General features: G+C 34.8%; 3 protein-coding genes and 1 non-coding gene across 5 annotated transcripts; 3 read left to right on the top strand and 1 right to left on the bottom strand.

Annotated features, from left to right (window-relative positions):
* The first annotated feature begins 70 nt into the window (after window positions 1-70).
* W03G11.2 (uncharacterized protein) lies at window positions 71-2,284 on the top strand. The gene is made up of 7 exons (NM_077621.8): window positions 71-198; window positions 263-397; window positions 447-520; window positions 854-1,097; window positions 1,141-1,262; window positions 1,326-1,518; window positions 1,983-2,284. Exons 1-7 carry the CDS (start codon window positions 120-122, stop codon window positions 2,192-2,194), a joined length of 1,059 nt encoding a protein of 352 aa, NP_510022.2. The 5' UTR covers window positions 71-119; the 3' UTR covers window positions 2,195-2,284.
* Window positions 2,285-2,468: 184 nt separating this feature from the next.
* Window positions 2,469-2,541, top strand: W03G11.t1. Its single transcript has one exon. It is a non-coding gene; the product is annotated as a tRNA-Lys (tRNA).
* Window positions 2,542-2,585: 44 nt separating this feature from the next.
* col-181 (Nematode cuticle collagen N-terminal domain-containing protein) lies at window positions 2,586-3,758 on the bottom strand (the record flags this gene model as incomplete). 2 transcript variants are annotated; one of them, NM_001047830.5, is made up of 2 exons in its annotated part: window positions 2,586-3,548; window positions 3,606-3,758. In NM_001047830.5, 2 exons carry the CDS (start codon window positions 3,756-3,758, stop codon window positions 2,703-2,705), a joined length of 999 nt encoding a protein of 332 aa, NP_001041295.1. The 2 variants fall into 2 exon arrangements, with proteins under 2 accessions (NP_001041295.1, NP_001041296.1); NM_001047831.4 differs by lacking the exon at window positions 3,606-3,758 and having other exon boundaries at window positions 2,703-3,542.
* Window positions 3,759-4,875: 1,117 nt separating this feature from the next.
* Window positions 4,876-8,497, top strand: W03G11.3 (Putative alpha-L-fucosidase). Its single transcript, NM_077619.6, has 11 exons — window positions 4,876-5,022; window positions 5,072-5,175; window positions 5,456-5,567; window positions 5,612-5,673; window positions 5,727-5,955; window positions 6,246-6,379; window positions 6,513-6,833; window positions 7,287-7,367; window positions 7,409-7,565; window positions 8,166-8,315; window positions 8,362-8,497. The coding sequence occupies exons 1-11, from the start codon at window positions 4,966-4,968 to the stop codon at window positions 8,401-8,403; spliced, it is 1,449 nt and encodes a 482-aa protein (NP_510020.2). The 5' UTR covers window positions 4,876-4,965; the 3' UTR covers window positions 8,404-8,497.
* The last annotated feature ends 3,892 nt before the right edge of the window (window positions 8,498-12,389 follow it).

The following is a 12,389-nucleotide window of genomic DNA, read 5'->3' as shown; positions in this document are numbered from 1 at the left end:
GTAAAAGAAACCAAGATGATTCATATTCCTACCCCTTTCTGGAACAAAGAAAAAACAAAAAAACTTTTGCATATTCTTCAACTGTTTATTTTTTTCTATTTTGAGAAGTATTGCATAAAATGGTAGTCACTTTTCACAAAGATGTAATATTCAACGATGAGCTAGAAGAAAATGAAAAATTTAGCTGGGATGAATTTGGTAAGACTTTTCAGACTTTCGTATTTCAAGTAACAATTTATTCCAATTTTTAATCAAGTTTCAGTACATAAATTAAAACAGCAGCAACTAGAAGGACAAGTTCCAGTTGTTTCAAAGCGCTATGCAATTTCTATCACTGTATTTTTTGCACTACTATTTCTTGGAATATCTCAACTATTGGCTTCTGCCAACGAAAAAGGTATAAATATTCATTAAAAAACGGATTGAACAATTTAACTTTTCTTCAGTAATTCTCATTCGGCATAGATATGACAACGTAGCTGAAGGCTACATTGACATTAACATCACTAGATTTATACCAGTGAGTCTTTTATATGTATTAAAAATTTCTTTTTTTTAATATTTCGGATTTAGAAAGCTCAGAGCAAAACGGGTGATTTTTTTGCTTTCTCTCTGAATTTTCGAATAAAGTTTTGTTGGATACCATAGTTAGAGGCCAAAAATTTATTCTGTGAATGCATTTGAAAACGGTTTGTTTTTTAGAATACTTAAAACTAATCGACAAACAAGCACAGGCCAGTTAATACTATTTTTTAAAACTACAAAAAGAGTTAACTACAAATTCGTGTAATCAAAATTTTCCAAGTATCATAATATTAAAAAATGAACTCAACATTTAATGTGTTGCTTTCAGAGTCCTGTATACTTTTACTACGAGCTGCATGACACATTTATGATGCACAGATCCCTGAACCAAGCATATTGCAAAAAGCAGTTAATAACAGGAGAGTCGAATGAATGTGATTCCTTCAAAAATCAAAATTACTCTTGTGAAAATGCAGTGTCCCGTTCTTTCATTCCAAAAATGGCAATGTTTTGTGTTGACAACCAAAAGTATTATGCTCCTGTTGGTGGAGCTGCTAGTATTATGTTCAATGGCATGTTTTCAATTCAAACACTAAACATATTTTTCTTCTTTAGACTCTTTCAGTTTAACATTCAACGGCTCTCCAATTGCTTGGACCGAAGAAGGGGTGATCGCTGATAAACTACGCCACATGTTTTTCGAACCTAACGAGACAAACTTATGCGACGCTGAACAGGTGACACATTCAAAATTGTTCAACAATGAAATTTCAGTATCAAATTTATTAGTAAGGTTTCAGTTTCGAGAAACTTTGAAACCGATTGGATGGAAACATGAACTTTGTGAAATGGGCGGGTATCGCAATATTTCTCTTATCAAATGGTTAGAATCAGCGACCAACAAAAATTTCAAGAAATTCTACAGAATACTTAATACCACAAAACATAATGGGCTATATCAAGGTGTTCACAGATTGTATTTTGATAATGAATGTAAGTTGCAAGTTTAGGTGTTGTAAAAAGGTCTCCCAAACGGAGAAGTCAGCAAAGAGTAAAACAATGAAAAAACGTAATGGTTGGAAGAAAAACCAAAAACCCGTAAACATTGAAAATTTGAAAGACGTTCGAAAATAGCTTTTCGTAGGATTTAAAATCCAGTTTTTTGTATTTTGCTTGTAATTTGTTTTACCACTCCTATATGATAGCAATTCTAACAAGTTAATAATGAGGAACACTCTTTAAAAAAAGTAATTAAACAACCATAAAAACGTTAGAGAACACTATATATATGAAGAATTATTAATTATGGCGGAAATTCGAAAATTTATACTTTTCTGCTACTTTGAATATCGGAGCATAATTGCATGCTCTCCTAATACATTTATTTTCATATACGACAGAGAATCATAAAGTTGTCGAGTGATTCAACTCTAAACAAACTAAAGTAATTATTCCAGATAAACCTGGATCATTGATTAAAAGCACATACCCGATGAAGAAATTTTTCTGGATTTTGCATCCATCTTGGGTTGGGACGGATCAGAAGTTTTTGGAGGTGATGTACTTAATAGTTGGAACGGGTTTACTTGCATTATCTTGTGGTCTAATTGGATTTCAAATATTTATCATGAGTCGGAGGAAAACTTATGAAGACGATGATGACTATTAATTGTGTTAACTGAAAAGCTATTTAAATTTTTTATAACTTTTAATTCTTGTGATGAGATTATTTTCTAAACAATAAATCGCAAAAATATGATCACTGCGTCTCGCCATTTTTTTCAACCATTACATCAGAACATATGTCTTCGTCTTCGTCTCACGCTACACACGAAAAGTGCCTCTCGCAACCCACGGTCTCTCCGTCTTGCCGACTTACTCTCTCCAGCTGCCACTCTTTCCTTACCACTATTTCACTTGCGTCCACATCTAATGCCATTGCCGCCCGGTTAGCTCAGTCGGTAGAGCACCAGACTCTTAATCTGGTTGTCGCGGGTTCGAGCCCCGCATTGGGCTTACGTTTTTGCATCTTTGATATATTTTTTGAAAATATGTTCTACTTCCCAAGTTAAGAAATAACAATGTTTTGCTGTGGCAGTTCATTTGTGGTGAATGAAACAAGAAACACATTGAAAGAGAAGAAGTGAAATTGGCTAATATAATTTCTAATGAAGGAATTAATATCCTGGAGCGGTTCTTGGTGGTGGGCAATGGTCGCATCCTCCGCGGGATCCTTCCTTTCCTGGGGCTCCTGGTTGTCCGTCGGAACCAGATTTTCCTGGGGCTCCGTCTGGTCCATTCTCTCCTTGGTCTCCTGGTGCTCCTGGTTGTCCGTCGCGTCCTGGACGTCCAGCGGCTCCTGGTGGTCCCTTTGGTCCTTGGGCTCCTGGTGCTCCTGGCTCTCCGGCTGGAGATGGTGCAACGTTTGATCCTCCTTGTGGTCCAAGTTGTCCTGCTGGTCCATCAGCTCCTGGGTTTCCAGATGGTCCACGTGGTCCTGGTGATCCACGAGCTCCTGGGCGTCCAGCAAGTCCGTCACGTCCTGGCTCTCCAGCTCCTCCGTTCTCTCCGTCTGGTCCTGGACGTCCTGGTGGTCCAGCTGGAGCCTCTGGGCAGTCGAAGCAGAATTGGCTTGCATCTGGCTTGTAGTCATCTCCATCAGCATCCTCTCCTGGGTTTCCTGGACGTCCGTTTGATCCATCCTTTCCAGCGGATCCATCAAATCCTGGTGGTCCTGGTGGTCCAGCTGATCCAACTCCGCAGGAGCAGCAGGTTCCCTCAGCAGCACGTGCCTTTCTTGGAGCTCGGACTACATTAAGCTTGGCAAGCTCTCCCTCAAGAGAAGTGGCACGAACTCGGCAGAAGTTGACTTCATCTTGAAGGGAAGAAGAGACCGATTGGAGGTAAAGACAAAGCATTGGCACGGCGACGATGGCAGTGAGGGTAGACACCGTGGAGACAGCGATTCCGAAGAATGCGAACCTCTTCACTTTCTCGGTTTCGAATTTCTTATCCATCGTCATCTGGAAAAAGTAAAGTGATAATTGAAAGTGAAATGAGGTGAATAGAAAGTGAAGTACCTTTGAAAACAGCAGAAAAGATGGAACTGATACATTGGATGTCACATCGCCCGCTTTTATATACAATTCACTCTGTGGGTAGCTGTTGATAGTTACCGAAACGTTACACAAAATGGTTTTGTGGATAGACAATCTGCGCCTCTTCGCTCTCATCGCCGCGCAGTCAAATTTTTTTCATATTGATACGTCCTGGTTGCGGTCATACATGGCAACGTTATCACATGAGTTAGAGAAACAAAGGATGGATTGAAAAAGTACAGAAAAAGAGCGAGAGAATGATAATGAGTGTGTGATACGCGGATGGTGCCTGGCGCCTGATTTGTGGCCGTTTCTGTTCTTTCTCTGTACTTTTTTGGTTGGCAAGGAACAAGAGAATTGGCAGAGAGTGCGGGGTTGACAGTGTACTTCCTGAAACGATTTTGGCAATGATTGTGTTTGTCGGTTTTATCTATTGGTGTTTCTTTTTTCAGATTGACATCGTAATCAAAGTTCGAAAGCGAGATTCAAGATGTGCTTTAATCCATATTGTCTGCCTGATTTCCATAAAAACGTTCCATGTGATCAATAAAACTCACTACTGTGAAATTGAGGTTACTGTGTGATAAAAATATCAGTTCAGATTATTGAATTCAAAATCACAGAGAAAAGGAGGCAGCTTATGACCATTTTTTGAAGTTTTAACAGGAAAACTGTAATACAGGATGTTCACGCACACCGTAGTTATTAATCCATCAGCAACCATGAGTTTCTTTAAACGTTAATTTCAAGGTTTCCCCGGGTTTCATGGTTATTTTCATCATATCTGTGAAAAACTAGTTCATACTTATTCTTCTTCAAGACAGTATAAGTTTGACAATGTGATCATGGAAATTTCCTATGTGGAATTCAATGAATGTTGAATCAAAGCTAGGTACTATTGAAGAAAATGCTTTCAAACAAACTACACATTTCTCAAAATAGTGCTCTAAAAATTAAATCGGTTGTTAGAACTTTGAGTTACCACTTTGAATTACCGGCAGTTCAAAAAACTAATTTGTTTTAGAACGGCAATAAGATAACATTGACGCACATTTACAGTAATCTAGTGAAGTTTGTGTATTGAATTTTCAATAGAACATTCACATAAATCACTATTAAATTTTGCTTGCTCTAAAGATTAATACTTATTTCAGGATGCTTCTTGTGACAGAAAGGTTCAAACCTCTATCTTCTTTGTTCTCATTAGATTCTATCCATCTTATTTATATCCGTCCTCCGGGCTCGTTACACCAACATTCTCTTATCCCGAAACACAACAACATTCGCACAAACTTTTGACTTTAGCTGCTCCTTTATTTTATAGAAAATCAATAAATTTTCAATGATATTTCTAATTTTCTCCATTTTATTTCTACATCTTGCCAATTGCGATTATACTGTAAGTGTAATTTGATGACTAATTCAATCCATCATTTTCTGTGTTCTAGCCAGATTGGGAGTCGCTTGACAACCGCCCTTTGCCATCTTGGTACGATGACTCAAAGTTTGGCATATTCTGTCATTGGGGACTATACTCGGTGCCTGCGTTCAGGTAAGTTTTTCGATTGTCAAGTTCAATTGGAATGTTTTTGACTGATAAGAAAATCATTTTGAAAGAAAAAAAATTGAAATTACTGGTTTGCAAACAACAGGGAACTTTCATTTTCTTATCAAATGGCAACCTGAACACTATTTTCAACTTTTTTCACTTTCGATTGGAGATTTTTGTTTCGTTTTTCTGTATAAACAGAAAGGATAAGTGAAAACATTCCAGTGGTTTTTTCCATACAAATTAAGGATGATAACGATAAAAACAAAAAATATAAAACAAGATCCGAATGGATGTGGTGGTATTGGAAAGGAACACAACCAGATAAAGACGTTGTAAATTTTGTGGATAAAAACTACAAACCCGGAACGACATACGCTGATTTTGCTAAAGATGTTTGTAACATTCTTTTGTTCGCAATTGAAAGTGATTTTTGTAGTTTACCGCAGAGTATTTCAATGCGAATCAATTTGCTGAAACTGTGAAAACTTCCGGAGCAAGGCAAGCTAGTTTTCAAAAACGTTTTTTGTGTAACTCATCTTTCGAAAGTTCAGATATTTTGTGTTTACTAGCAAGCATCATGAAGGCTTTACAATGTGGCCATCTAGAACTTCATGGAATTGGAATTCAATGGATATTGGACCAAAGAGAGATATTGTTGGAGAACTCAGAGATGCTTTCAAGAAAACGGATGTTCACTTTGGTCTCTATTTTTCACAATTTGAATGGTTTCATCCGATGTTTTTGGATGACGGGAAGTTCAACACCACATTTTATCCAGAGGTAGCCACAAATCTGTAAATATAATGTTGTCACTCTAACACCTTAAATAAAAAAAATCATATTTGACTGAAATTGAAAATCATATTTGAGCAGTTCGAAGAATGTATACTGTTCTAGCAAAAACTATTCTTCATTATTTGTTTAAAATCCAACATTTTTCAAAAATCTGATTACGATATTTAGTCATTGTATCATAAAATATTTTAAACTGTTTCCAGCCCAGGCCGTAATCCACCTTCAATTTTCTTTCCATTAGTAAACTTTAATGACGAACATGAAATTTATTCCAGCAAGTATCATATCCTCAAATGATTGACATCGTCACAAAGTATAACCCCGAAGTAGTTTGGAGTGATGGCGAATGGGACAAGTCGGATGATTATTGGAAAGCAAAAGAATTTCTTGCATGGCTCTACAATTCTAGGTTAGATTTTACAATTCATAATCTACATTTTGATTTTTCATTGGCAGTTTCTGACTCAGTTTGTAGAGTTCTGACTTTGAATATTTCGAAATTCCAAATAGGAGTTTTGCTCGAATGTCCTACACATTTTCAGTCCGGTCAAAGATCAAGTTGTCGTCAATGATAGATGGGGTACTGGTACAATGGGAAAACACGGCGGATTTATGACATACTCAGATCACTATGATCCAGGAAAGCTATTAGAGAAAAAGTGGGAAAATTGCATGACTTTGGATAAACATTCATGGGGAAATCGGAGAGACATGAAAGCATCAGAAGTGAATACAGCTTACGAGATAATCGAGCAGTTGGCAAGAACAATCGCGTGCAATGGAAACTTGCTATTGAATGTTGGACCGAATATGCATGGACAAATCCCTGCTATATTTGAGGATCGACTCGAAGAAATTGGCAGGTGAACATTTATATCGAATTTGTATTTGAAAATTAAAAAAGTTTGTTAATAATGGGTATGTCTACTACACCAAACACAGTAACGAAAATGTGTTAACCGTACACAAATATTTTAAATATTTCGAAAGCTTAGAGGTGGTAACTTTTTTACGTTAGTCTAAATTGCAGTTTAGCTTTCCGTTAGAAACGTTTTATTTTGGACAGAAATGGATTTTTAAAAATGTAACATAACAATTCTTAAATTTTATTTGTCCTGAACTTGTTGAATTTTTGCAGTTTTATGACACCTTTTGGCAATGTTATAAATTTTTGCTCGAAGTTTCAAAAATTTTCTACAAAGTTCAAACGTTTTCCATTCTAAATATCTATTTATTTTCCTTTTAAGATCGATACATTTTTTAAACATTCTAAATTCTTTGTCCACTTTCTACTATTTAAAATCTCCGTTTTTAAGATTTGTGAACATCACATCCGAGGCCATATTTGGTACAAGGCCATGGATTCATCAAAACGACACCAGTGCTTCAAATGTTTGGTATGTCGAATTTCAACAACTGAGCACACATGTCTTTTCAGGTATACTTCCAAATATTCATCGGGAAAGAAGCCATTGAAAAATTTGTATCAAAACGTTTACAATTTTCAATTGGAAGAGCACACCATTGTTTATGCTTGGATTCTTGACACCTCACACGAGCAGTTTGAGTTGAAATCAGTGAAAACAACCAAAAATGTGAGACACTCGACTAACAAAAATTGAGTGAACTGTTTTTAAAATATTGCATATTCGGTGGTATGGTAGACACCAACAACGACCTATGACAAATTAGATTTTTTTTTTAATTTCAAATTTCGCTCAAAATCTCAAAATAATTATTTTAGTATACCTATGGCCGAAAAAAAACTGAAGTGAATTTAACTTAATGTGTATGATGAAAAAAAAACAACTTTAAAGTAAATTGTTTTTCACTACAAATGCACAAACCGTACTAACACGTTGCGAGTTCTTTGGGAGTTTTCTTCAAATTAAACTTTAATAAGTCAAGCTTGTTTTTGAAATTCCTATTAGCCACATGAATGGTTTTTGTTGTCCTCTATGATTTTTTATGCAGTTTAAAAAAGTGGAAGTCCCGGTACTAAAGAATAATTTCTCAAGCAACCTTTGTTCCAGTGCAGGCTGGGAACTGAAAATGAAACTAGTTTCCAATGAACATCTGTCATATCGTTTTTTTTTTGAAACTGACGACATGTAAAAAATTAACTTCCGCTCGTTGGGTCATGAAACAAAATTTGAAAAAATAAATACGCATCCACACATACACAAAATTTTCAGACAACAGCCACAATTCTAGGAACCGATGTAGTTCTAACTGGTTTTGAGGAGTCAGATTCAATGATCATTCTCAGTTCGAAGATTGATTGGAAGAAACTTCCTCGTCGTGACATCATTGTTTTGAAAATTGAAAAAGCCGCAAGCTATTTGGTAAGCATTGATTCGAAATACCAACGAGATCCCATATTTTTTATAGAGAAATCCTTTGATGTCCACAAATGAACATCATGTGCAATAGGATGACCAATATTTTTGCAAACAATGGGAGATAATAAATATATTCGTTGCATACATTATTCACGTTTCCATTAATGAACGAATTCAATATTTCATTCTCTTTCTCTTACTCATTGGTTTCGTGACACTCGACCACTGACACGTGAATCCATCATATACTCATTTTGCCATCTATGGTTTTCCTTAGTGATCCATACCCTCAAAACCCTTCTCAAAAATTCCAAAGAGACGTGGCGATCCAACCATGGCCCGTTTTTCTTTTTTTTGCATACTCATTAAAGGACACGAGGTGGTAAGTGAGACGACAGGCGACGAAATTGGAAAATAGGAGAATGAGGACAGTCCGAACCGCAGTAATTAAATATTTTTGGATATCGGAACGACCTTCCGTAGTGTGGAAAGGTTGGGGGAGAACTACTTTGCAGTAGGAGAAAAAATGATGGGCCAGACCAAATGAGGCGCAGGCCACCTGGGTTGAAGAACCTTGAGGTGTTTTCATCAGAGTCAATTTGAAGAGCTTTGGCTGACAAATTACTACTTCGCATTATGAAATTCGATGTATCTATCAATCAACACCGTGCCCATCCAAACACAATGTGTTTTCATAAATTCATTGATAATGTGAAAATATGAAGTGTACCTAGAAAAAATGCATGTGTTCTCAAAGCATTTTACCACAAAAACACGTCATGTTCTATCGGAATTCATGATAATCTATGAAACAAGTATCAAATATTTAATTCAACAATTGAATTGGCTCAAATGTCGTTTTTTTCTCAGATGGTGACTAAAAACTGCGTGCACATGTAAAGTGACGACTGTGAGTTTGCGGTGTTAAAAACTTCATAGAAAATTTATGAAATAGTTCGAAATTTTGTTCTATTTAATTGCTTCATATCCTTTTCAGTACTTATATACAAACTTGATTAGTTATATAACTGTCATTGAGCTGTTTAGATGGCTCATTAAAAGTAGTATAATTTATGCTCACGTGTAATGAAGAAATGGCAAAAAAAACTCATCAAATAAAATTAGTACAAAATTTCAAAAATTATCCAACGAATTAACTTTAAAGCTGAAAGTTTATTGCGCACCCGACAATTCAAAAATCACTCATTTTTCTTTTATTCAACTTTTAAATTATATTTCAAAGACGGAGTTGCGATAATGTAAGTGACATAACTGTACCAAAGATCGAAATTTTATTGTTTTTCGAATTTACAAACATATTCAGAACAAATTTTAAACTCAATTTAGGGTACAGAGCAAAATAATTACTGCGCTTGTTTTTTTTTCACATTTTCGGATTTTTTGTCTTCATTGTTTTCATATCATCTGCTCAATTAATTTTTGAAATAAAAATTCGATTTCAGTAACCATTTTGCGACAATTCAAAACAAATTCAATGATATTTTTGTTAATTTGATATGCCTTTAAATTGCTAATTTATATGTCTTAAAGGTGGTGTAGTCGAAATTTTTTTTATTGCTTGATTAGACTCAATTTTTTAAATCTATTCGTCCATCGACTTTAAAATACCTAAATCGAGTTGCAAATGCAAGATAATTGAATTGTATACTTAAAATTTGACGGTGATTTCAAAAAATTGTTTCCAGCCTCTGCGACATTGACAAGTACATAGGCCAAATTTCTAATTTTAACTAATTCATTTTTTGAGCCGTCATAGCTTTTTTTGAGAAGCGTTCAAGAAGTTTCATTATGAAATTCGGTGTTTTCCGCCAATTTCGAGTCTAATAAAGCAATAAAAACAATTCGATTACACCACCTTTAAGGCCACAAAACAATTTGCTATTCTTCTTTTGCAATATTATTAATTAACAGTGGTCAAGAAATCAAACCATAAAATTGTCTTAAATATTTGATCCCTCTGCATAAGTAGGAAGTTTATACGTCCTTCCTTGTTGGTATGTTGTAACTCATAACAAGAGAAACGCCGACCTGTAAAGAATGGGCTCTTGTTAGGTAACATGCCTTCTTTACTCATTTTTTGTTACGTTTCATCCTCTCATCCCCCAATTCTCTATTGTCTTTGTTTCCTGTGTGTTTGATCAACCGACCCAACATGCACTCCTCCCCTCCTTCTGTCTTATATGTAGTTTTGTGCATTGTTTTTGTATTCTAACAACGACTTGATTAGAATGCACATTTTGAAAAGAGATAAATCCCTCAAATACATGAAAAAGCAAAACGTACAAACTGAAAATCGGAAGGGGTTTGAACCAACCTGCATTTGATTTATGATTGTAGCCAACTGAAGAAACGGGAAATGGAATGCTAATGAAATATCAGAAAAGGGAGGCAGAATAGTAGGAAATGAACAACCTAGCACATGGGCAGCAATAATGCAACTCGAAACATTTTTATTCGTTTTCAACTAACATCACGAATTAAAAAAATACTGTTGATAATACTGAAAAAAAATCTTGTTTTTAAATTTCGGTACCGAAAGTGAGGAAAATGTTCCAAAACGTTGACTGAAATTTTGTTATAGTTCTAAACCAATTTTAAAGTTTTTTCTAGAGACCTAGTAATTATGAATTATTTCTAGGGTGTTCTTCATCAATAGGGTTTTTCAGTATTAAAGCAAGTCTCACTTTATTACAGTGCATTTTGTTTCCACTTCTACGACTTTAAAGGGGGCGCATTTATGCGGAAGGGTCTTGCCGCGCATTTAGTCATCATTTTTTAACAGTTTCTGTGTAAAATTCGCGTAGATCACATGTAGATCACAAAATATTTATCTCATATTTCGTATTTCCGTTGCTTTATCACAAATTAATTGTGATCTCCGCGAATTTTGAACAGACTTTGCTAAAAATGATGGCGCGGCAAGATCCTTCCGCATAAATGCGCCCCCTTTAAAGTGGTAGAAGTGGAAAAAAATGCACTGTAATAACATTTGAATTCCTTCACTCGAATTTCGTTAAAACGTACACATTTTCATGTCATAATTTTTTCAAAGAAAGTAATTTGTTTTATTTTCAGATTTGAGAATTGTACATAAGTGATTTATAGGTCGGATCATATCGAAAACTAAATACTAACATAAGCTGTAGATTATTCAACTAAAAATAAGTTTTCAAAATAAATTATGAGGCTGATGTGAGAGTTTCGTTCTCTTTTCATATGCGATCAAGTTTTTTGTCTGTTCTTGAAACATGACACATTAGATTTGAAATTCTGAATGTTCTAATAGTTTTGGGAACTTTTTCTGGGAGAATTTTTTATGAAAATTGAAAATTTTTGAGACGTTGCCAAATATTTAAATTTTGAATTTCAAGACTTGCAAATACAAATTGATGATTCTCTAACTTCTTTGTTGTGCGTAACTTATAGCAGTACAAGCTGAAAAAAAACGACTTTTGAGGATCAGAAACTCTTCACTATAAATTTAAAAAAATCAGATTAGTTTTCTCGAAATTTCTCAAAACAACGTTCCTAGCTGTCATACACAATTTCCCATTCCCTTAAAAATGTAATGTACAAATATTTGCTCAAAACATTAAAAAAGTGCATTTTTTGTTTGCAACTTTTACATAGCAAATCGAAAAATTTATTGAAAATCAAAAATACATAAACAATCGTGCTTGTTGATTTTTGAAAAAAATCGTAAATGTATTTGTTTCCTTTTCCATAAACATTATTATGACTTTGAAAACTATAAACGTGTATTGTTTTCTTTAAAAATTCTTGCATTTGTCTTTAAAGTACACAAACAGACTTGTGAGACATTTTGAGTCTGGCAGAACGTCATCAGAGCCATGAGAAGTCTGGCTCACCAATGGACATTCTCAAGAGTTTTCATTTAACCTTTTAAAAAAATTAAAAACTACTAGTAATTTCAAAAATGACTGCTGAATAACAAATTGAAATGAAACTAGGTAAACAGGTTACTCACGTAAAATGTGAAAAACTGTTGTAAATATTTTATCTTGAATAATGTTTTTTAAATCAAAATGAAGCCAA

Source organism: Caenorhabditis elegans, chromosome X, assembly GCF_000002985.6.
Source record: "Caenorhabditis elegans chromosome X".
NCBI lineage: Eukaryota > Metazoa > Nematoda > Chromadorea > Rhabditida > Rhabditidae > Caenorhabditis > Caenorhabditis elegans.
This window is presented reverse-complemented; position numbering and strand designations above follow the sequence as displayed.